Source organism: Tasmannia lanceolata, unplaced genomic scaffold, assembly GCF_043159265.1.
Source record: "Tasmannia lanceolata isolate RefF3 unplaced genomic scaffold, GAP_Taslan_0.1 ptg000006l, whole genome shotgun sequence".
Classification (NCBI taxonomy): Eukaryota; Viridiplantae; Streptophyta; class Magnoliopsida; order Canellales; family Winteraceae; genus Tasmannia; species Tasmannia lanceolata.
The window spans coordinates 12,235,270-12,259,848 of record NW_027518683.1 but is presented as its reverse complement, the minus strand read 5'-3'; the positions used below and the strand labels follow the sequence as shown (position 1 = coordinate 12,259,848).

The window sequence follows — 24,579 nt, the reverse complement described above, 5'->3', positions numbered from 1 at the left end:
TAGTAAGTAATTAGAGGTAGCCGACTCAAATGAGGCCGAGATGCGGCCAGTGCACAATGGAATATTGATGTTGGAGTAACATGGGTTAAACAATATTAGAGTGGAGGATGATTCTTCAAATGGGATTAAGTGGTTTGGAGGGTTCATCATCTCCTCCTTGGAGGTTTGCTCCGTAGATGGATGAAACGTCTGACTGAGTGGTTGGTATATCATTTCACCATGTTAGGAGGTCGGCTAATTCTGAGGCCTGTAGGTTAGCTAGGGAAGGGTGCTCATGGTTAGAGTTGGAGGCATTTGATTTCCTTCCCACTCGAGTTGTATTCTCGTGGTCTTGTTTTGTTGAATTTTGATCATTTCGACCCTTGATTTTTTAGTTTGCACTAATAAAATTCTTTGCCGTTCAAAAAAAGAAAAAGGGAGGAGGTTACCACTGATCCTATTATATTTTTTGAGATAATTGAGTAGGGACTTGACTAGCCAAACATTAATATTTTTTGGGAAGTGATATTTTCACCTCCTTTTCATCCTTGGGCAACACCCCTTCTAGCGTAAAAAGAGTAGTCCTAAATAGACTAGAAGGGGTGTGGCCAAAGACGAAAAGGGGGGGGTGAAAATATCATTTCCCTATTATTTTGGATTTTCTTTGGGTTAATTGAGTAGGGATTATGACCACCTTGATATGTGTGGGCTCGCAGTGCTGCCAGTTGATCATGCCTCCTCTGCCATAGTTCTAGAGTCTTTTGCCATCTGGATGGCCTAATGAGCCCTTCTTTATTTTTATTTTCCATGCGGGTTCTTATGTTTATGTTTTTATATGGCATGTGGCTATCTACGTGAACAGAGGTGCGTGGAGAGAGGCCACTAGTCCATGAAGGTGCCACTTATTGCTAGTGACATTGCTGTGAGGTCCAAAAGAAGCAAAAGAAAACCAAAATGTCTAGTTTTGCTCTAACTCAATCGAGTCACATCAACGGTTAGGATCGTCACATGATTGCGATTAGTAATATCAAACATGTCCATGGGTCCAACTAGATGTACGGTTTGGATCAAGCTGATATGCCGTTGAAGTGTCTCATAATAGGTGCATCTCATAATATCACTCCCACTCTACTTAAGCGCAGACACAACGTGTCTTATTAGTGTCTCATAATAGGTGCATCTCATAATATCACTCCCACACTACTTAATTTTCTTTCCTTCCTCGCTCAGTTTTTAAGGGCTTGGATTCTATCCACAACACGACAGAGGATCTAATGTTATTCCAAAAAGAATCAGAACGGTTTATCATCAGCCAACCAAAACCATTCTATCTTCACTTTTCTGAACCAGATTCTGAGGAAAGATTCAGAACCCATATAACTGAAGTCTGAAACTCTCTGTTTACCACCTTCTCCAATGGATTTCCTTGACTAGGAGAAGAAAATGAGTTTATTTTCAACCCAAATGCAAGGCCTAAAAGCAACAGCTAGAACTGCAACAATTACCCAATATTCGCCTTCATCTGAACTATTCTCAGTTGCTCATTTTCCACTCCTTAGGGTAATTAATTTTTCAATTCAATGTTCAGCCTTTTGTGTTACCATCTTAGAGGAATTAATCTCATTGAACTATTGTTTTCTTGGGCAGAATTCTGTTTCAGAATGCAGCCTTATTTCGTCCAAACAGAATACTTTTTGCAGAGGTCAATTTGATATCAGACATTTTTTTGGCATCCGTTTGAGTCGGAGGAGGAGAAGTCGAGTGGGTAATTGGATTGAAATCTCATCATTTTTCTGTTTGTGTTTTTTGGTATTTCATTATATGTTTGCTTTTGGGTACGGTTGGTTAGTATAGAAAAATTAAAATCATGAGAAAAGATTACATGGACAAAACCATGAAGGGTTTAATTTCTGTAGATATATCAACTAATGTTCTGAACTTTTTGAGAATTATACTTTGAATAGTTAGAGAATTTCATGAAAAAAGTAAGTAGCCTTTCTAGATGAAAGGAATCCATATTGATTTGATTGAATTGAGATAGAGCAGATGGTTCAATCAACAGTTATTGGTTATGACATTAACTGGCTTCATGGCTGTTTGCTTGGTTTATGATGTTGAAGGAGCTGCTGTGGCCCCCCCCAGTTGTGTTTTGCCACTAACAGAAGAGAATGTTGAAAGAGTATTGGAGGAAGTGCGTCCGGGCTTGATGGCTGATGGAGGGAATGTAGTTCTTCATGAGATTGATGGCCTTGTTGTGGTGTTGAAGCTACAAGGGGCATGTGGGTCATGTCCAAGCTCAACAATGACGTTGAAGATGGGGATCGAAACTCGCCTCATGGATAAGATTCCTGAAATTCAGGCAGTTGAGCAGATCCTCGACACTGAGACTGGGCTTGAGCTCAATGAAGAAAATGTGGAAAAGGTTAGAAAATGCTTCACCCAATTTGATATTCAATCAAGTCACTTGCACTTACCATTGGTCATTCTCTTCTAGATCACTTAATATAGTTTGGTTGCTTTTCAGTCATACCATGCATCCTCTGGTTTCTTTGTTTCAGTGAATGCTAACTTCCAGCCTTATTGTTTTAACTACTTCATGCTTTGGGCTTCTTCAGCCCGGCCCGAATATCAGTTGTGTTGAAGTAGTATAAATGATGAGTAATTGGTTGTTTCAGAAGTTGGAAGATGCTATGTTGAAACCATGAGATTTTGAGTTCACAGTTTCAAGTATAGTATAACTCATTGTTATCTGTCCATTCTGCCTGAAATGTAGAATATTTGAAACATGAAAGAAAATTAGCATACAGACTTGCCATATGCGGTAATCAATTCTGATTTCCCAGGATTTTTATAATAAGAAAATGTTTGTTTGCAAAGCATAAACATAAGAATATGCATCTCTGTAGATTGCTGACTAAAATGATCGCCAGACAATGAATTTTTTAATGTTGCTAGTTGGATTTTAAACAAAATTGACCATCACCAGATGGGTATTCCAAGCCAAGTTATTTCTGTTGGAAATTTTGTGATATGGTAGGCTTTGGAGCTATATAGGGTCTCATGAGGAGTGCCTGCTATAATAAACCCATGCCCTTTCCAAATTGGTGCAGCATTGAGCAGGTCTCTACAGTGTTGATTCTCTTCAGTTTTCTTTTAAATGATGGAAAAAAAATTCTGTTTTTTCTCCTCAGTTTAGATAAAATTTCTTTTGATCTATATAACAAAATCTTTCAAGATGCAAAAGGAAAATATCACATTACATATTAGAACTTGTGAGATTTTTTACAACTCAAATGTGAGATATCTCGGATTGTATGATGATATCAGCCACCACAAATTCTGAACATTGCACGGATACAAGTTCTCCATGGTTGGCACTTTGCAACTATTTGTAACAATCTTTTCTTCCTCACCATGCAAGGATTGTTCAGATTTCCTAGTAAAGAAATTGACAAGTGAAGTCTTTCACACAAGAGGTTTTAGTGGTCCTCTTCCCATACCCAAAATCATCCCAGTAAATTGGTTTCCTCTAGAGCCGGGATGGCTAAAAACAAACTCAGTTCATCAAGAATGTCACGGGCCTCTTGTTTTAGCAGCGGGATAACCCGTGCGGTGCCTCAACATATGCGTATGCTAAGACCAGTCTTTAGTTGTGCAAGGCTCTGAAGGCCCTACACACCTACACCTCTTGATGCTTTATATGTGCACACAATCTCTAAGCTGTTCAACAGGCTACTTGGCTAAGATCTTGAATGCACTTCTAGATACTTTGCTCACGGCCACCAAACCATTCATCGAGCTACTGAGCTTAGACTTGCTGAGACCAACTCTGAACCCACTCTCGTGATTAGCCAACATCTCGAGTACATCGAACATCAAGCCTTGAAGCCCAATGCAAAGTCCATCCAGTACGAGTCATGACGATGCCACGCACAAGTCCGCCAAGCACAAAGGCTTGGTCATCCAAGGAGCAAGTACGCCCCATGGACTGATCCACAAGGTATGAACCAAACCAGGGTGCTGTAGGTGGTAACAAAGTCATGCGGTGATTTCATATTTCATTTATGGGTCCTCTTCCTCCCCACTCCAAAATCATCCCGATAAATTGGTTTCCTCCAGACATGGGATGGTTAAAATAAAACACAGATAGTGCATCGATATGCAACACGGTGCTGCAGTCGGTGGTGGTTCATTGGGTGATTTCATATTTGGGTATTGTTTCCCCATGGGTGAGGCATCAAATTCAACAGAAGAATTATTTGCAGCCTTGTGGGTTATCTAGATCTTAAAAGAGGGGGTATAAAGAAGTTCCTATTTGTATTGTGTGGCTAGTCTATCGTAGTGAAGGACATGATCATGTACCATGGTATGCTGTCAGTTTAATGGGGAAATATAAAACCTATGCATGACTTCCTCTAAGAAAATCAGCCACATCTTTTAGGAGGAAGAGAGAGCTAATGATAATTTTTCCAATTCATTGAATCCGTGCTCCCTCCATCGCTCCTTAAACTAGTCAGGATTGTTAGATCCTCTGGAAAGATTTGGTTGGTCTGTCACAAAATTCCATTTCAACTAGTGTGGCTTCTGTTTCTTTCCTTTTCCTGGTGGTCTTTCTAGGTGTCTTTGGGCTCTATTTCTTCTCCTCACCTTGTTTTCTGGTTGCTGCATAGCATGGGGGTCTGTTTTTCTTCTTTTGTAGCCAAAAAAAAAGTCGAGGTTTGTTTGATGAGAGTTGTGGGCAATCCTGTTCTTGGTTATGATTTGAGAATTGAGATGGATCCTGGCAAGCCATTTTGTTGTGCTTTATTGACATGGAGGTTCAAATTCTTTGAAGCGGGAAACCTAGTGGGTGGGCAACAAAAACAAGAATTTCCATTAAAACGATGGGGCTGCTGTGTTCTTTGAGTTCCACAGAATCAATTGGCAATGGTGCTTCCTCCAAAATATGATGAACAATGTTATTCCTATATATATTATTGGGTGTAGCAGGCTTAAAAAAAATGTTATTCCTATATATGTTACTTATCTCAACTGTTAGCTGTGAAATTCCTTAAGAATAATATTAGGAACTAAGAGTTTTCTCAAGTGCAATTTTTAGTCATCAGAGTTTATCTGAGAGTTTCCATACTAAATGGAACACAGTTTCAGGATTTTAGAAATGTTATTTTGCAAATTGCAAAGGCGACTAAATCATACTATTAGCATCTGCATCCCTGGTTCAGTCACATTGCTATGGCCCAAGCGTAAGGAACCCTCGTGAGTCTCCTGTTCTGATGTTCAGATGAGTTTGCTCTGATCATAGTTGAATTCTGAATAACATTTAGGTCTACTATTTTTTTCGAAAAAATAATGAAATTTTAATTGTAAAAGAAGAAAATAACAAGAAAACTTACACGGGGGCAGATTGGGTATTATTTCTCTCAATGAACAATATCCAAATTCTCTCTCAATGATGTGTTCAGCAAGCGCAAGTTAGAACTCTTGAGTAGGTAACCTCCGTGAATGAAAGAAGTAGGATGCTTATCTTGTTTCCTTGCTGTGATTGTTTTATAGATGCTCCCAAATTCAAGTTGTCCTTCATAATCTCACCATGATCTTAAAGTGTCAAAGAATGTAGAAGACAGACTCTCCTGCTTAAAGCGTATGCGGCCTTGTTTTCCACTCCAGTCAAATGCCACTCCAAACATATGCTTGAAAAAGAATGCACACTTTTGCAAAAAAGGCATTCCACTTTGCACTTTTCAGATTCAACTTCTTCTGGTAATGTAAGTACTTCAATGGATGATCCAACTAACGTACAAACTCATTGTGTAACAAGTAGTGTCTCCAATATCTACGAGTTTGTACAACAGTATAAAATTCCTTGTTGTACGCAAACCACATATTCTTTACCTATTTTTATCTTCTTCCTAAAAAAAGGCCACGGGATAACCCTCTTGACTCAGCACTTCTCCAACATGCCTATGCATCACATGCAACTTCAAAATGCCTTTGAGAAATCTGGAAAATCCAATACTCGAGTCTCTGTCATCCTCTTCTTGATTTTTTTAAAAGGCTCTAGTGGCTGTCTTTTTCCATGCGAATTCTCGGTTCTTTCTTCATGCAATTGGTAATTAGAGCAAAATGATAGTATTGAAGTTCCTGATAAATCTCCAACAAAAAGTTATAACCGATAGAAGCTTCGAACTTCGTGAATGTACGTCGGAATTGAACAATGAAGTATCACTTTCATTCTCTAAGGGTCAACTTCTACTTGTTTGGTTGAGAGTAAAAAACAAAGGAATAGCACACTAGGGCTCGTGAGAGAACATTTCTTCAAATTTACATAGAGCTTCTCTCGACTGAGAACCTTCATAACCTTCTATATGTGAGATAGGTGTTCTTCCATTTTGTTGTTGTAGGTTAGTACATCGTCAAAGTAAACCACCAAAAAATGACATGAAGGAATGAAAGAACTGTCTCAATACTCTCATAAATGTGATTGGTGATTTAATGAGACCGAAGGGCAACACCAACCATTGTCTTTAAGGCAGTCTTCCACTAATATCCTACTCTCATGTGAATCTTATGGTAAGCACTTCGGAAATCAATCTTCACGAAGATAGAAGATCCTGATATCACTTTCAGCATGTCATCTAATTGTTGGATAAAAAATGGATACTTTCTAGCAATTTTTTGATAGCTCTACTATCGATGCACGTTCTTCACGATCCATCTTTCTTTGGTGTCAGTAATGATAGTAATGCACACGGCTTGAGGTTTTCTCATATGAATTCCTTGTGTAGAAGTTCATCGACTTGTGGCTTCAATTCAGCATGTTCTATCAGGTTCATTCTATAAGGTGGTAATTTGACAACGATAATCTTAGAACTAGAACAATAGTATGCTGCACATCTCTCATTTGCAAAAAATTCTTCGGACGACTCTTTCAGAATTACACGAGAAAAGTCTGATAAGGTCTCTTGAAACTTTGTAGGTCTCTATAGGCTTCTCATTAGATTTCTTAACCTCTTTGCCTATTAAGGAGAAAGCGACCCGTTCTCCTTATTTAAGTGCATGATATGTTTATGAGAATTGAAAGCTTTGCTGTGAAGAAAATTTCTTCCCACAGATAGTGGTGTGATGATAAATCGACTGAGAATTTGATGCGCTAGGATTATAAGCTGCGAAGTCGTGGATCAACAATCTTCCTTATCTTCTGCAAAGTTATTATCGAACTCTTAAATTATATTCTTGCTTGAATTTCAAGTTCATCTCATCGATCATCTACTTTAAGGTTTTGTTTTGTTGAATTTATTTAATGGATTTTATAAGAGCACTATTGCCATTAATCTGGGTGGATAAGATCTCCCATATGACGATCAGATCAGATGATGTCAGCTATCAATTCTTCTGATAAGAGTAGATCTTGAGATCCAATGATCGGATCTAGCTGATATTGGCTAGGATTTCTAAGATTAACCGTAATTAGTAATTTCCAGGACTTGTGGGAGAGCTTGATTGAAATCTAGTTTTGGAAAGTGCAAAAAATCCATAAATCTATTAGTTTTGTAGATGCTTTTATGTTGTGTGTTTCCCCTATTATCCTACATTAGAGGGATTACACTATATGCACAGATCGACTATCTCTTTCATGATACCAATGAACCACGAGGCCCAATTACTTACTGGCCACCCAGGAAATCAAGTTGCTATCCCCTTCAACTTCCAAAATTTCTTGCAGCTCCCAAGTGAAAATATGGGCCCAGTGAGCAGTACCAACACTTTATCCTCATTTCAAGCTTTCAAACCAATCAGCCCAGAAATTGCGAATAAGATATCCACTAACCTATCAACCACAGCTCCCTCGAAGTTCAGTTTGATGCTGTTTAGGAGGTTTCCATCTTGTTTTCCTCAGGTGAGCTATCAAATAAGCAATGGGCTATCTGCTCTATTTTGTAGAGACGATTTGCCCTAATTACATGGATTCAGTATAATCACTGCTTTTTCGGGCTTCCAATCAGTATCTCTTTAATAACTCTTTCATCAATGGAATCATTTTTATATTACTCACATCCATTGTTGGGTATACCTGTCAATTTATCCATTTGTAGTGCCAGTTAATCTCACTATTCAATTTATTCTCCCCTAAATTCTGTTTTTGGTTAGGCTTCTGCTTATCCTCTACAAGCACATCATACCTGCCATGTGAGATTGGAATCGTTCATCTGACACTGGCATTCCATATTAGATGCTAATAGTGGGCATGGATGAGACCTGCAGTGTCTCTAATACACACACTTCTTAACATGTTTATACAAGGAGGTTACAGAACAGATAAAAGCAGTTGAATTTGGGTACAGGATTTCAACATTTCATTTGTAAATTTGGTTTTGTTCGTCTTATTACCCCAGTTGCAGCCGCACCTATCTTGCTTAAGAAGATGAAGTGACCCAGCCATCACATCTATTTTTCAACCTGAATGCATAGTTCTTTCTTTTTCTTGGATGGAGAGACCAAGTTCCTATTGTTTCTGATGTAAAAAATGTTTTTTAGAGGGAATAAAGAGGACATGCCATCTATATGCTAAAGCAATTGTTGTAGGAGATAATCTGTGCATAGCTTTGTCATTCATGATTAAACTAGGCATCTGGGTTGGTAAGCTGCATCAATGAATCCTTTGCAAATCCAAATTTAGACATGTCATACATTGATGTCATTATCAATATGAAAATAATTGTCATTCATGATTAAACTAGGCATCTGGGTTGGTAAGCTGCATCAATGAATCCATTGCAAATCTAACTTTAGACCTGTCATACATTGATATCATTATCGTTTTCTTTTCTTTCTTTCTTTTGAATGATACATTGATATTATTATCAATCATGGAAAATACAAAATAAAGCATGTATGCATGCATGGCCCTGAATGATCAAGCAAGCTGAATCTGGAATTCACGCCTGGCCATGTTTAGTAGTACTTTAGCATGTACCTAGACTTAGAAGCTGGGACCTTCTCATCACCTCGAATATATGATTTTTTCGTCTGCAACTTTTGATCTATATTTCTTAATAGAAGAAAGTATTTATTTGGATGATATATGTTGGCATGTGAAACTTACTTCAGCTTAAAGGGATCACATTCAATTCCATCTTTCAGATTCTTTCCGAGATAAGACCATACCTTGCAGGCACAGGAGGTGGGTTACTTGAGTTCGTTCAGATCAACGGATATGTGGTCAAGGTCCGACTCAGTGGACCTGCAGCAGGCGTTATGACAGTTCGTGTTGCTCTCACACAGAAACTCAGGGAAAAAATACCGGCTATTGCTGCCGTCCAGCTCATAGATCAGTGAAACAATACTTAGTTCATTTATTGTAAAATGGAGAACCAGCAGGCTTATACCATACATTGGTTTACAGGTTCTTAATTGTACTCTTGTAGAGCAATATTACATTATTATTGTGCCACTCAGAGTCAAAAGTGTTATTTTTTTTTTTTGAAAATTAAAAATTTTATTCCGAAAGACGAAGTATACAAATGAGTCAAAAGTGTTCTTGTGCCTCCTAACATAGATGGCTCAACTTTGATATTGTAAACATCAGTGATAGTTCTGAGAATTCAAGATAGATCACACATACAACATAAGAAAATGAATAAATAACATGTTGCAAGGTAATATTTACATCTTACAGCTTCAAATTTCACTTTCCTTTTCCATGCAACTAATTCACTGAATTTAAACCTTCTTGCCTTAAAGCTCCTGAAATGTGAACCTTGTCAACTCACAGTGATAACAGTTGGAAGACCAAGGGCATGCCCCTTTGATGGAGGCATAACAGTTTGTAATGTCTTCATCATTTGGTCCAGCTTTGCCAACTTGTCTGTCTTCCCCGCTCGCACTAAAAACCCCTCCAATACACGAAAACCTTCTTCACATGGATGCCTCCCTCTCTCCACCACTTGTTTGAAACACTCATAAGCCTCTCCCAGCTTCCCTTTACAGCACAACGCTGTCACCAACAGATCTAAGGCATGCCCATGAGGGCAACAACCTTTCTCAACCATGTAATCCCATAGATCCAAACCCAAATCGTATCGACCGTTCTCACATAAGAATTTCATCAGCATCACCACCGTATGCATCTTCGGCACAAAACTCTTCTCAACCATCCTTCCATAAAGGTTCCAAACACCCTCAACACCAGCCAAATTCTTTAAACCCATAAACATTGTATGATAAGTCACATTGTCATACTCAATACCCTGCTCTTCCATTTCATCCATCAACTCGAATCCAGACTTCAAATCTCTAGACCTGACAAATGAACCCAGCAAAGCATTGTATGCCCCAATATCAGCCTTCAAATTTCTGTGAGGCATTTCATCGAACAATCGGCGAGCACGGATGGGATTTCGCGCAATACATGCACCATGAATCAAGGTAGTAATTGTTTCTAAAGTTGGCAAAATTTTGACCTTTTCCATCTCTTCTAGTATTCTTAAACCATCAGAAAAACAACCCTTCTTGCAATATGCATCGATTCGAATATTGTAAGTAACAACATTAGGTTTAAATCCTCTTCTAACCATCTCATGATAAAACAATTCTACAGCAGTAATATTTCCTGATTCCTTAAAACCCAAAAGCAAGATATTTAAAGTCTGTGTGTTTGGAGAGAACCTAGAATGCATTTTGCGAAATACAGCCCGGGCCGTCTTCATCTGTCTCTGGACGCAAAACACTCGAAGGAGAACATTATATTCGTCAACCCCGAATCCCCTTCCCGCGAAAAATAGCTTCTCCATTTTATGAAACACTTGGAGGGTGTCTTCAAAAGATTTGAACTTCGCATATTTGGAAAGAAAAATATTCAAAGACTTGTGGGTTATCAAGGAAGGGTGTTTCTGGTGGATTTCTTGCATCAATTCCCATGCTTTTTCGAATTCCCGCATTCGGGCCAGGATATGGAGAGTCTTCTCAAATGCATTTGGAGATGGGTGAAATTGGAGGGAGAATTTGAAGAATTCTAAGGCTTTGAGGCCGTTGGCGTGGCCGGAGAAGAGGCGGCCGAGGATGTTTTCGATGAGGGAAGGGGAGAGGAGAGGTGGTGGGATGTGGTGGAGGAGGAAGGGGTGAAGAGGCTTGTCTGGGAATGGATGATCGTTAATGAGTTTTGTGATTTTGTCGATTTGGGAACAAGGAGGTGGTTGAAGGGTTGAATTGGAAGAGATTGATGGGGGGAATTGGAGATTGTTTGATGGGAGTCTTGTGAATTGGATGATGGGTCTCTTTAGGTTTCTAGCAAGGATCATTTTCTTCTCTTGCTGAAGAGGGATGTTCTGTTTCTCGTTTTTAAATGCAACGGATATATAAAAACACAAAAAAGGGCGGGTTTTAGTGTAGGAGCCTTTCACTTATCTCTAGGTGCAACTCGGGTAGGGTCTAATTATTTTTTTACAGAAAAAACCCGAGATTTGTAAACCCGGCCCTACTCAAGATAGTTTCTCGGGTTGGGTCGAGTCGGGTCGGGTTTTCATTTTCCACCGTAGGATATATAATTACTAACTTTAAAGATTGTGGAAAAGAAAAACAAATCTCCACACCAACAATCTCTAAATTTATGTCGTCAAGTGTATAAATTTAAAGACACTATATTTTCACATAAAAGACATGATCACCTCAATGAAAACAATTGTATCAGTATATTAGAAAATAATTTGCTATGTTATTCAAGAGATATTTAAGAAAGTCATAGTACACTCGGGTCGGGTTTCAAGTTTTTTTTCTTTAAACCCGGCCCTACCCAAGAATGAGTCGGGTTTTCCAATTTAAAACCCGGCCCTACCCAAGACCTATGATTTCTAAACCCGACCCATGTTATTTTCGGGTCAGGTCGATGCGGGTTGGATAAAACCCGGCCCAAGCTGCAACACTACTTATCTAAACCGTCCTTGTTTTGGATAGTGTAGGACCCAAAACCACGGATCATCTAAGGGATGTACTAACCCCCATTTTTTTTTCTTGGGACAGCCCTCTCTACTCTCTAGTGTTATAGTGAAGTCATAAATACACTAGAGGGGGCTGTCCCAAGTAAAAAGAAGGGGCGAATATATCACTTCCCATCATCTAATCCTCACACCCAATTTCTTTCCGTTAGCTTATAGACAGTAGTTCACATTCAAAAACAAATATATGCATTAATGATATTTCCACCACCTTTCTCCCCATCGCCACAACTTTTGTTTGTCTTTTGCTTAAACATAAGGAAAAAGATCAACAAAAAAGGTGAGAGGGAAGTGATATATCTGCCCCTTTTGATTACTTGGGACACCAGTAGAGTGTATCAATGACTGCAGAGAGGCTGATGTACTTCACGTCAGAAAGATTCAATGGTTCTGATTGCCACGTACACTACTGCTAGGTGTCCAAGTAGTCAAAAGGGGCGGATATATTACTTCCCGAGGTGAAAATGCCACAACTTTTAGGAAAGACAAACAAGAGGGGTTGGAAATGCTGGAAATATCATTTGCCTTGAGGCGTTTGGCTACCGTGAATTTATTTTCATTATAAGTTAGCTTCTCCAATGGTGAGGGAGAGTCGGGGAGTGTAGATACCCAAAATACGATCAACTTTTACTTGTTTTTTAGCCAATTGCCACCTTCAACTCAGTCGTCCCTCTCAAGTCTCTCCTCCTCCCACCACACTCCTCTCACCACTTGGAGAAGCTAATTTATCATGATTTTTTTTTTTTCAAGATGTCAGGATTAATGACCACCACACTCCTCTCACCACTTGGAGAAGCTAATTTATCATGATTTTTTTTTTTTCAAGATGTCAGGATTAATGATTTGTGTGACTTTTGAGGAACTTTGTTTGTTTGTTCATGCATACTATGTTCTAACCTTCCAAGGTGGTTCTGGATTACTTTGTTTCTTTACCGTGTGCTTATGAAATGATATCAAATCTTCACAAATCCAAGCTATTGAATTACATTTATTCTTGTAAATACAATATACAACAGGTTGACAAAAAAGGGGTAGCTTTTGGATCTCTTTAGTTCCAAGTTAATCAATTAATAATCCCATCAAAACTCATGACTAATAATCATCTTCGTCATCCCTTGGTCCCCTGAATCTTCTGATCACGGTTGCGACCGCACCCAGCACAAAAATCAGTGCAAAAAAATCGAATCCTCCTCCAACTCCGACAGCAACACTGGGCCCCGGCGCAAAGAACGAGAAAGGTGACCAACCCCATCCACCATAGAATGGCACCCCGTATCCATATCCATATCCACCGACCAGAGGTGGCGCCACAGGTGGATTTATGTAGATGTTCGTCCTGCTCATTGTAGAATTATGTCGATTAATAATCATATAAGCTCATTTATTCAATCCCAAAATTAGATTAATATGTTTTTCGAATTAGGAGTCACATTTTAAGGCCCTGTTCGTTTCTGATTATGACATACCGATTGCTAGCCCTAAAGCTATTAATGGAGTCAAACTTAAATGTAATTTTAAGCGCAATAATAGGTTTTAGCCTAACAATCGATCGTCATGATCTCAAAGGAACGGGGCCTGAAGAAGAGCCATGAAGTAGGGGTACAACCTTGGGTTGGGTTCAACATGAAAAATAAAAAAGAAGTCAGGCCAGGTGTCTTTCTGTGAGGTTTATCCATCCTCAACCCAAGGCTTGGGTTGGGTTGGGTTAGGGTTGAGGGAATGCTATAGCGGGTTGTGTTAGCATTGGCGTCAACCCGATCCAATCCAACCCGTATATAGATGTAGTCCTCAGGGTAGGAATGTTATATGAGACATACTAGAACCTAGATCGATTTGAGTCCATAACTGATTATTGGACTGAAAATAAATGCAATTTTTAGTCCAGTAATCTGTTTTCAACTCAAAAACAGGTTCTCAAAGTCCAGAACGAACAGGACCTTAGTGTTTGTCTTTAGATCATGTAGGGTAGTTTCTGCTATTACTATCAGAGGGACTGCTAAGGCCATCTTATATTTGTCTTCCATTCTACTCCAAATGCACTCCTCTAGCCCCGTCGATGACAATCTGGGCCTGAAGGGCTCACATTTGTGCAGGCTATAAGGTATAAAAGTACCTTTATAATGCAAAAATCACATATTTTTTGTTTGGGGCGAAACTTGTGTACTAAGATTAGGGTTGGGAATTATATAAGATGTTGGTTGTAGACCTTTGATATAACTTTGTAATCGTCTCATGCTAGCTATTTGATCTCTATACATTGGCCCTTTTATCCGAGAAGTGATAAATTTAACCCCACCCCTTTTCTTCCCTGGACACCACCTCTAGTGCATATCATTTCCCTTTTATTTTTGAGTCGTAACTTTTCACATATAATATACATTATGATTTGATACTTCCAAGTACAGTTACCCATGAATCTAGAGCAACCCAAACACTTGGGTACAAAGAAGCCTAATCCCTAACGGGCAATAGCAAACTACGACACTAATCCCGTGCCAAGTGAACCTATGAACCAGGTAACATATGTCAAATTCTAGAGATTTCACTAAACTTGATACATTTACAAGAGGATTAATGTGTGCTTATATAGAGCACTTACATGATAAACATGGAATGGAATCAAGATAATTCTAGAAGGAAATAATTCTAATCAAATCTACTTTCCTAATTTCAATTGCTTGCCTCTTCTAATCCACTTGCCTAATTTATCTAGTTGCCTCGTTTACCCAACTTACAAAATCTACCTCCAAGATGATCCAACAGTGAGATCTTAAACCAATCTAACCGTTGGATACCACATATTCTAACATGCCCCCTCAAACGTATATGGATTGAAAATCAATATATGTTTGACAACAATTTTAAAAAAATTTCTCAATACAATAGAATTCCCCAAATTATAAATGTAATCAAAATCAACCCATGTTGTCATGCCCATCGAGGCCCATTCTTGCCCATTCCGGCATCAGTCCATAGTGACCCAATCTTACTCGCCCATCGAGGCTTAAGTCTTGTCTACCCCATTGAGGTTGTGATCTATTGATCCATTATTTTTATTTATTTTTCTTTTAAACCCTCTTTGCGACATATCAACAAGCGGCGTCTTCTTCGGCAACCATCGTTGGTGATCATTGGCAGCAACATCAGTCTTCATCATAGACTTTTGGAAGAGTGTGCATCAAATTGGTTGATTTTGAATATGTGGGATCCAACGGTTGGATTGGGTTAAGATCTCACCGTTGGATCATCTTGGAGGTAGATTGAGTAAGTTGGCTAAATGAGGAGACATATTAAAAGAGGGGCGTCTCTATCAATTTTTGAGTTGGAAAAGGAGGTAGATGGTGTACTGTTTTGATGAAGAAAGGAGAAATGGCTGTGATGCTATAAATAACAGAGATTGAGTTTGCAATAAGACGAGAGTTGAAACTTTCCTCCAAATAATACACATTGGTTATGTGTAGAGACCAACAGTATCGAGAATGAAAACAATTACTTTAGATGCAGATTCGAGGCAGGAATCATGGCAGCCATGGGTGCTATGTAGAAAAATGAATCTGTAACTTGGGTTTAACAATTTGTTTACTCGGTGAAATAAAGTAATATATAAATCAAGCAAAAATGATAGAAAAATATATATCAAGTCATCAAGAGATTGAAGGGGACCAGGCGGACGGCGGCTGCAGCCCGCCCGCCCGCCCCACAACGAAATTGTAACTGTTGAGTCAAGCCAAGGTCGGATCAACCCGCTATGATACCATGTCAAATTCTAGAGATTTCACTAAACTTGGATACATTTACAAGAGGATCAATGTGTGCTTATATAGAGCACTTACATGATAAACATGGAATGGAATTAAGATAATTCTAGAAGGAAATAATCCTAATCAAATCTACTTTCCTAATCTCTATTGCTTGCCTCTTCTAATCCACTTGCCTAATTTATCTAGTTGCCTCGTTGACCCAACTTACATAATCTACCTCCAAGATGATCCAACGGTGAGATCTTAACCCAATCTAACCGTTGGATCCCACATATTCTAACAACATACCCCTAGTCCATTTCAAGGCCAAATTGCGAGTGTAAGACCGTCTCATTTTATCATTCCAAAGACATTCTTATCTTGGGGGTTGTTTTGATACAGGAGAAAAAAATTCCGAAAATTGTTTCTATGGAAAGTGAATTTTCCAATGTTTGGTAAACACATTTTCAATGTGAATTTTTCCCAAAATCGACCGTCCTTAGTTTTTTCAAGAAAACTGCAAACCTACTGGACCCCGAAATTTTATTTTCATGGAATGTATTTCATCAGAAAAAAATTAGTTTTCATAATTTTCTTTTCCCTAGACCCATACACGACCTTAGTTTCTCAAGTTAAATAAAGGGCCAAACATCAACTTGTTCTGTTTAATAAGTAGTTTAATTAACAAAAATATTCATTATAAAGTCCTTACCTCGAATTGTTGCTTCTGGGGGCCGATGGTCGAGGAGCAGCGGATCGAAAGGCCTGACCTCCAACTCTACCGCCAGTCTTCGCAGCCGTAGCTTCGCGAATGGAACCGAGTGTCAACACACCCGCCGCAAGCGTGACAATTGCAAGTTTCACTAACCGCGCCTCTCGCGCTCTGTTGATCCAAAACATATAGCCAACATTACATACATAGCACATATAGTATGATGAGAAATGAATTTTGGCATAGAATCAGGTATACCTAGATGGGTCTGGGTCTTTATCCATGGAGGAACTACATGAGATTGAAGGCAGTAAATTCATCTTCTTATTCTGCCTGTGTTTGTAGATTGAAGAGAGGGTGTTTCTGAGGAAGCTCTGTTGGGAAAAAACCATGGCCATGTTTTGATTGATGAAGACTATGAGGATAGTAGATGTTGTTTATGAGTTTCTTTCTTCTAATGGTGGAGAGTATTGGGTAGATTCTTGGACATGTATTTTAGGGGTGGTAGAGATCTTATCCTTTCTATGATTGAGAGGTTGCCACGTGGCAAGATCCGATGGGTTGGAACTTGGAAGAAATTTCACGAAACCTAGATCTTTTTCTATTTTCTGACTAATTAGCCGGGGCTCTAAAATTAAGGTGTGTGGAATTTATGTGGGAGTTCAATTTCTGAAAATCTTTTGAACGACTTTTTCTGTGTAAAATGGACAGATGGGTATATAAATCCAACGGTTAGGATCATCCTACAGATGATTATTGAGGCACGGACTATCCAATCATGGTGGAGACAAACAAATGAATGGTTTAGATCAATCAATTAATCTAACAAACAAATGCACCTAACCATCTCTTTATTCCTTTTGTTACATCTTATTTAGAAAAATAAGTATATATAAAGTAAAAATAAGAGTAGTAAATTAAAAAAGAGAAAACTGTTGGTGAGCTTAAGCGCACCAAACCTATGGTGCGCCTTAAGCTCCCCAATCACATGGGGGCCCACTTTGTTAGGTGATCCAAAGCATTCATTTTAAAGGCCTTATGATAGATAGGGGGTGTACCAAAAATCAGCTCCATAGGATCATCCTAACCCCTCCATTTGTGGAGGACAAAAATGGACAAATCCATGTAAGAGACTTTAAAATGAATGCTTTGGATCACCTAACAAAGTGGGCCCCCATGTGATTGGGGCGCTTAAGCTCACCAAAAGTTTGGAGAGCTTAAGCGCACCAACAGTTTCCTCATTAAAAAAAAAGCATATGGGTTTTTTTGAATTGTTTCTTAACACTTTCCAAACATTTCCTGATCCTTTTTAACATTTGCTTTGCCAACTGTTTACTAAGTTTTCTCTAAATTTGCTATGTTTTTTGTGATTTCGTTCGGAGCATCCACATGTTCCAGATGGTTCTTAGGAGACTAAGGCCTAGTTTGTTTTGGATTTTGATAACCAATTTTCTTAAATTGTGGAAAATATATTAAAGCAGAAGAAAAAACTCCCAAGACCGAGATGGTTAAAAATATAAAAGAGAAAAAAAGAGCAATAAACTATGAATATAAACAATGATCAAGGAGGAAGATGAAAATACTCCAGACTCACCTTAGTAAATGTTTTTAAACAATTATGAATAGTTGTCAGGCTTATGTGATAGTTTCTAAGCATGTAGCCGTGCTTATTCTAGCATTTCATGAAGTTCCATTTTAAATCTATCATCTGCATATTTTTTTCATATGTTTTCGTGATTTTATAGAATTTTTACCAAAATTTCTAACTGAAACGGAAATTTTCCGTTTCCGAAACCAAAATTTAAATCCTTGCAAGTAAACTAGGATAATTAGAAAATAAAAACACAGCTGTCTACATTCATCAAGAAAACCTTCACATATTAGTGTCCATCGTATACAGGAATGTGATATTTCCTGCCCCTTTACAACATTTCGAGCCCTCTGGTAGTCTCGTTTTTCTTTTCCTACACATAACTGCATGCCACCTGATTTTGTTTGTATTTTGAGTATTTTCGGGACAAGAACAACCTAACAGGGTGGAAAGTGTAAAATGAATGAGGAAATATCACTTTCCATATTGCAATGTGAAGAGAGACATAAGTACCAAATAGTCTGGTACTTATGGGTGTCAATGGACTCATGTCGGTCCGATGGATCATCCGAATCTAAAGTTAAACGGCTAGGAACTAGACACATTACCAGGATCAATGGACTCATTTCGAGACCCTAGCACAGGATCCAATATTGTTAATGATCAGATCCAGACAACCAACAAAAGCCCGCGAGACAGTCCTAAATCCGATTTTATTATACTATTTTACAAAAATACCCTCTAATTTTATATAAGTTTAATTATTGTTTAAGGGGTATTTTAGTAACAATAAGTCATATACATTGTTTTTAGCAATTTCTATTTTTAGTATTTTTTTTCATTCAAGTCTAGAGTCACCCCCTTCTCTAGCCATTGACCCTGGCTGGAGAGTCCCTAGCCCAATGTGATGTTGTCACTGCGCTCATCCTTGCAGCTACACGGTCACATTTGCATTCACCCTCTTTTGAGGACCAGCAAAAACGCACATGCAATTGCACGTGCGTGAACAAAGGATTATCATCTGTAAATTATTTTTGGGAACAAACAAATTTTATTGTGGCTTATTAAATGGACGGTTTGGATCATCCTATGGTGTAGGACGTAAAATATTCAGTACAATTTATTTATTTTTGATAGGTAAGTTGGGGTTTTGCAGGGACTCCTACCGGTTATTAAAAAATACTTCACTACATGGACTTACACCATATATATTCTAACAAGAATTTTGTAACAAACCCTGCAAACTAAAAACATATTTCTTACTCCCTATTAAAAAAAAAACAGTACTGTGTAACTTACACCATAGGATGATCCAAACTGTCCAATTGATGGGCCACATCGTAAATAGGGTGTTCCCAAAAAACACATTTCCATGCGATGATCCTAGCCCCCAGTCTATAGTGGAACGACATATTTAGGAAATGACAAGAAACATATTTATTGGTTGGAGGGTTGTAATTATCCTATGGAAATGAATTTTGGCAGACAATCTACTTACATTGTGGCCCTTGAAATGGACGGTTTGAATCATCCTACGATGTAAGCCATACAATACTTTTTTTAAAAAAATACTCACTATCAGGATTTACACTATATAAAAACTCTCATAATTACATCATTTCCCTCTAAATCATGGGAAAACGCGTCAAACGGGCCGGGTCAAAATCACAGGGGGGATTTTATGGGTCATTGGGCTTGGACCCGCACCCGGCCTGCACACCCGCGGGTCAACCAGAATTTTGACATTTTTTTTGAAGAATTTTTTTTTTATAGAGATTTGCTAGCCACCTTCGCCGAGTCTACTTGTCTGCTGCAAAGATTGGCAGAAGTACGATTTGTGCAAAGGTGGCTAGCAATACATAATAGCAATAAAATAATAATCAGGTACCAAGTTTTAAATGAAAAGTTACGGAAAAATGGATGCAAAGTAGCAAAATTAAGAAAAAAATACCGAAAGAATGTTCTAAAATATGACAATTACAGGAAAAGTATAAAGTAGAAATTACAGGCAAATGGGCAAAAAGAGACAGCTGGCGTATTATATTATTATTATTATTATATGACCAGTAATAGCTAGCAGTGTTTGTTTGGACGTTTCTGCAGGGTCATTAACGTCTAACATGACAAAAATGCCCTCCCGAAATTGGATGTATTGGTAAAGTTAGTTGAACACTTACAGGATAGAAAGAAGGGAACCAATTGTTAAGATTCTCGCTTTATATATAGTAATAAGGATTTTAACTTTGTAAAATGTAAGTAGGATCTGCTAGGACACTCTAATGGACGGTCCGATTTGAATTGGATCGTGACCGAGACATGGGAAGTACGGTCCGAAGAACACTTCAAATCTGAGAACAATCCGACCGTTGAGAAATTTGAATACATCGTGACTAAGACATAAGTGAATTGGTGCTACCTGTTAACCTTCTCTACAACATGTAAAAATACGAGAGGGTGCCAATATCACAAGGAGCGAATAAAACCTTGAAAAGAAAGAAAGAAAACCTGCACTAACCCCGTACAACCCACACGATTCTCTAAAAATACACTACACAGTACTACTCAGAAAACTTCCGGCACCATCTCTCTCTCTCTCTCTCTCTCTCTCTCTCTTTCAAACGGGAAGCACACAAACCATCCAAACCGAGACATGCTACAGAATCATATATTTCATGTAACTCGGCAATCACTGACTGTCTCTCAGTTCACATACTAAACATTAGAAGAAGACCCATATTTCTTTCGTTTTATTATAATAGAGAAAAATCTCCAGAGCCCACCTTTCAAGCTTGGAGTTTAAATTAGAGCAGATCCACTTGGAACATAGCATGACCCAAATGCAACAGATTCTGAAGATCTTCAGGCTGCTGTTGGTGGCTCTGATCCGACGATTGAGAAGCTGAAGCCTCGTTGGAGCTCGAGTAGAAGAAATTCTGATGACAATTAAGCATGAAATTCGATGAAGAGAAGGGTTGTTCAGATGTATATGTAATATGAGATTCGATTCCACCAAGGGAGAGATCTGGGCCGTTGATCTGCATCTGGGTGTTCAGTATTTTGTTGTGACTGTAGTGGGGCTTTTGCAAATTTTCATCTCCTTTGGCTATGAGCAAAGGTAGGGTTGAAGATAAGGACTTTTCTTTGGGTGTAACTGTAGACAATTTGGAGAAAGGATATCATCAAGATTTTAGTTCTTAAGCTAAACCCTAGAATCAGTAAAGGGTAAAGTTACACAGACCTGATGTATTCTTTTCTATTTGTCCCCTCTTATCCGTACACTTTTCTACAGTTTTTGTAGTAGTGGCTACCTGGTCTTCTGTTCCAGGCTGAGGCTTTCTCCTTCGACGGTTGTGATCAGCCAATCTCTTTCTGCAGCTCCTCTTCACTTCATCAAACTCTGCCAACACATGGAACCTAAACCAACCACAAGGGGAAAAGAAAAGAAAAATGAAAAAGAAAGAAAATTAAACAGGACCAAAACCCTTTTTTATTCTAGAATATCTTCTACTCCTACTGTTGAAATCTTAATCAACAAAGAAAATAAATCATGGTTGTTTTGTAAAGTTTTGTTATTATGTTCAAAGTTTTGTCAGGAATATAAGTACATGACCTTGGATAGGGAAGAACGGAAGAAAATGATCCATGTAGACTAACCCAACTAGTGTCAGGATTAGACTTAGTCAATTTGAGCCGAGCAGATTCTTTCACCTTCTTCACGAAATTAAAAAAATTCATCAGCCGACCCAACTAGTTTGAGACAAAGGCTTAGTTGAGTCGAGTTGATGTCTGTAAATTTTTGTTGCTTTATTGCATCCTACTCCCACCTGCCGCATTGCACCCGAAACCTGCAATACTTATCAGAGGTTTCTACATGGGTATTTTTGTGTTTCTCTTAATCCCACTTCCCACATAGTTAAAAAAAAAGGAAAAAAGAAACAAAGCATGGGTTTCGTAAATTTTTGTATTATGTTGAAGTTGTGTATATTTTTGGCACTCTACTATCCCATTCTCCATTGCACCTAAAACTACATTACTTCATAAAAATGGTCAAGAGAAATGAAATTGTAAATTGCCCTTTCTCATACCTGCTACATTGCTGGCAAAATCTCTGTTCAATCCCTCCAGCTACAACTTTTGTAGCCTTGGAATGGAATTCACACACCTTGTGCCGCCGATGATAATGCTTAGCATTGGTAAGATCAACCTTGCAACCTTCAGCCTGGCATCGTGGAATCTGATTCCCCTGATATAACCCACGAGACCTCTTGAATAGCCGATCGATCAACGCCGATTCTCGCGACGAGAAGTAAGTCCGATGGCCGAGATTTAATCCGATTCTTCCCGTACTGTAATTCCCAAAACAACCCTCTTCTCTTTTCATATAACTTGTATAGAATTCAGGAATTGGAGAGTAGTTTGAGGGAGGTAAGTGGTTGGGAAGAGAAGAAGAGTAGTCCAAGAAACTTGTTGTTGGATTGATGAAAGTGCTGCTGTTGTTGTTGTTGTTGTTGTTGTTGTTGTTGTGGGAGGTGTTGTTCTGAAAGTTGGTAGTGGTTTCTAAATCCCAAAACTGCTTTTGAGGGTTGCTTTCTAACCCTAACCCTACAAAGGACATCATTGAAGGAGAACTGTTCCAGTTTCCACGGACAGATGATTCTGCGTCAGTAAGGCTTTTCATCTTCTCTCCATCAAAACCCAAAACCCACAAATATGAGAGAGAGAGAGAGAGAGCTTTCTCTTGCTTTTGTTCTTCTTAAATATAAATACCAAATGGAATGTAATGAACCCAAAAAAAAAAAACAATAAAAAAAAATCACAGCTTCTCTTACTGCAAGACCAGAGCTTCTTTCTGCAAATGGTGGGATGGTGAAATCAATGTAAGGCCGGAATTTCTCTTCCTTACATGTTTTCAGAGGCTTTTAAGAGAGAGAAAGAGAGGGAGGACTAAGGTTGGAAAAGTTTGGAGTTGCTTTTAGGGCTAAAAAGCAAAACATGTTGTTTTTGAGCTAGGCATCTAAATTGCTGGTCTCAAAACTGGGGTTTTTCTCTTTTCCTTTTTCTCTGTTTCTTTTTTTTTTCTTTTTTTTTTTCATGGCTTCAGTGGCTATACAGTATTGTCAGAAGGTTGATGGAGATAGGTGTACGATGGAGTTTAAAGAGAGAGTGGAAAAGAGCATTTCATGCTTTCAGTTTCCTGCGTTTTAGTTTGACGTTTTCTCACCGATAGAGACTCGTCTATTGCTTAAACTCATGACTTCCTTTTTACCCTTTGTGTCTTGCACCTGAAAATTTGCAGTCTGTATTTTGATACTCTTGCTCCTGTATATCAACTGCTATACATTGTAATTTGGTGTATATCACCCTATGTATGATATTTGTACAAATTCAAGCAATTTTAATGACACACATAATGCTATTTGATTGATCCAAAGTTTTTGGCTATAGAAATTCTCCAAAGAGGAATGAGTATAGGTACCAAGTATTTAAGTATAATGCTTAGGGAAATGATATATTCTTTTCTTTTTTCCTTCTTCCCTTGGCCACTCCCTCTTGCAGTGTAAAAAGAGTAGTCACAAATACACTAAGGGGGTGGCACGAGAAGAAAAGGGGGAGAAAATATCACTCCCCTATAGTTTATTGTTACTTGGAAAAAATGAGTGGTCATGTTACTTCTAGGCTGGGTTTGGGTTTCTAGGACCGACATCCTATTCCGATTCCTATTGCAAATTGAATGGATAAAAATTAATATAAAATTTTAATTGCAAAAAAATATCCTGACTGAGGATGAGATTTTCTTTTAGGTAGGTGGGGAATTTGAGAGCTGTATTGAAGAACATTTATGGATTTTTCAACATGTGATAAGAGATGGGTTATTGTAGGCCTTTGGTTTGTACTACTTTGATTTCATGCATATGTCTTGAGATGTGAATCTCTACTTTCTAAGAACAACGTAAATGCGAACCAAGGTATCGAAATAGATAGAAATCGAACATTATCTTCACTTTTGTATGGGAATAACACACATCTCATGTCACAATCTCTTTCACATGGGCAACTTAGAATTTCTTGTCATGTCCAAGACATTATTCAAGATTCAAATTACATTAGGGCCTCTTTGAACACCACAAAAATCAATCCTTTTTTGCAAATAAGGTTATTTTAAGCTAATCTTATAAGTAAATGTGACATTAAGGCCTCTTTACAAGCCATAAGTTATATAATTTGAAGGTATATTGTTGCAGTCCAGATTTGATCAAGTGTCCTGAAGGGTCCTTCCTCCAAGCGTTCCGGGGTTCAGAAGGGCTGCAAGGTGATATTAGAAGAGAGACTTTCACTCAAAGACAAAGGGTTAAAGCTATCCAGAGTTTGGGAACTCCAGGACAACCCTTCGACACTCAAATTAACTCTGGAGGTAAAAGATTAAACTAAGCTTCGAACAACAGCTTAAGCATACCTTGGATCTTTTTACATTTCCTTCTCTTGTTCCTCTTCCTCCTCCTCCTTTGGATGCTAGGTGTGGGTTCCTTTTTATAGATGGAGCTCCCTTAGATTGTGAGTTTACCGTGT

At 38.4% G+C, this 24,579-nt stretch overlaps 4 protein-coding genes across 6 annotated transcripts; 1 reads left to right on the top strand and 3 right to left on the bottom strand.

The window, feature by feature from the left end:
• The first annotated feature begins 1,237 nt into the window (after positions 1–1,237).
• On the top strand, positions 1,238–9,430 carry LOC143879722 (nifU-like protein 3, chloroplastic). 3 transcript variants are annotated; one of them, XM_077382242.1, is made up of 4 exons: positions 1,238–1,539; positions 1,627–1,744; positions 2,100–2,401; positions 9,088–9,430. In XM_077382242.1, the coding sequence occupies exons 1-4, from the start codon at positions 1,423–1,425 to the stop codon at positions 9,313–9,315; spliced, it is 765 nt and encodes a 254-aa protein (XP_077238357.1). In that variant the 5' UTR covers positions 1,238–1,422; the 3' UTR covers positions 9,316–9,430. The 3 variants fall into 3 exon arrangements, with proteins under 3 accessions (XP_077238357.1, XP_077238359.1, XP_077238358.1); XM_077382244.1 differs by having other exon boundaries at positions 1,239–1,539; positions 9,152–9,430; XM_077382243.1 differs by having other exon boundaries at positions 1,243–1,539; positions 9,121–9,430.
• An 82-nt stretch (positions 9,431–9,512) lies between these two features.
• On the bottom strand, positions 9,513–11,352 carry LOC143879721 (Tetratricopeptide repeat (TPR)-like superfamily protein). Its single transcript, XM_077382240.1, has one exon. It carries the CDS (start codon positions 11,274–11,276, stop codon positions 9,741–9,743), a length of 1,536 nt encoding a protein of 511 aa, XP_077238355.1. The 5' UTR covers positions 11,277–11,352; the 3' UTR covers positions 9,513–9,740.
• Positions 11,353–12,929: 1,577 nt separating this feature from the next.
• Positions 12,930–16,914, bottom strand: LOC143879720 (uncharacterized). Its single transcript, XM_077382239.1, has 3 exons — positions 16,680–16,914; positions 16,422–16,592; positions 12,930–13,305 (listed from the first exon to the last, which is right to left on the bottom strand). Exons 1-3 carry the CDS (start codon positions 16,817–16,819, stop codon positions 13,062–13,064), a joined length of 555 nt encoding a protein of 184 aa, XP_077238354.1. The 5' UTR covers positions 16,820–16,914; the 3' UTR covers positions 12,930–13,061.
• A 3,589-nt stretch (positions 16,915–20,503) lies between these two features.
• Positions 20,504–23,203, bottom strand: LOC143879719 (uncharacterized). Its single transcript, XM_077382238.1, has 3 exons — positions 22,098–23,203; positions 21,251–21,426; positions 20,504–21,163 (listed from the first exon to the last, which is right to left on the bottom strand). The coding sequence occupies exons 1-3, from the start codon at positions 22,688–22,690 to the stop codon at positions 20,814–20,816; spliced, it is 1,119 nt and encodes a 372-aa protein (XP_077238353.1). The 5' UTR covers positions 22,691–23,203; the 3' UTR covers positions 20,504–20,813.
• Positions 23,204–24,579: the final 1,376 nt, after the last annotated feature.

What these genes read in the sequence shown, in the direction of transcription:
- LOC143879722 (XM_077382242.1), top strand. Translation starts at nt 1,423, where the DNA reads ATGAGTTTATTTTCAACCCAAATGCAAGGCCTAAAAGCAACAGCTAGA. An exon ending in CTCATTTTCCACTCCTTAGG is followed by an intron (nt 1,540 to 1,626) that starts GTAATTAATTTT and finishes TTTCTTGGGCAG; the next exon opens with AATTCTGTTTCAGAATGCAG. An exon ending in ATGAAGAAAATGTGGAAAAG is followed by an intron (nt 2,402 to 9,087) that starts GTTAGAAAATGC and finishes AACTTACTTCAG; the next exon opens with CTTAAAGGGATCACATTCAA.
- LOC143879721 (XM_077382240.1), bottom strand. Translation starts at nt 11,276, where the DNA reads ATGATCCTTGCTAGAAACCTAAAGAGACCCATCATCCAATTCACAAGA.
- LOC143879720 (XM_077382239.1), bottom strand. Translation starts at nt 16,819, where the DNA reads ATGGCCATGGTTTTTTCCCAACAGAGCTTCCTCAGAAACACCCTCTCT. An exon ending in AAAGACCCAGACCCATCTAG is followed by an intron (nt 16,593 to 16,679) that starts GTATACCTGATT and finishes TTGGATCAACAG; the next exon opens with AGCGCGAGAGGCGCGGTTAG. An exon ending in CCCAGAAGCAACAATTCGAG is followed by an intron (nt 13,306 to 16,421) that starts GTAAGGACTTTA and finishes TACAATGAGCAG; the next exon opens with GACGAACATCTACATAAATC.
- LOC143879719 (XM_077382238.1), bottom strand. Translation starts at nt 22,690, where the DNA reads ATGAAAAGCCTTACTGACGCAGAATCATCTGTCCGTGGAAACTGGAAC. An exon ending in TTTTGCCAGCAATGTAGCAG is followed by an intron (nt 21,427 to 22,097) that starts GTATGAGAAAGG and finishes TGGTTGGTTTAG; the next exon opens with GTTCCATGTGTTGGCAGAGT. An exon ending in AATAGAAAAGAATACATCAG is followed by an intron (nt 21,164 to 21,250) that starts GTCTGTGTAACT and finishes AATTGTCTACAG; the next exon opens with TTACACCCAAAGAAAAGTCC.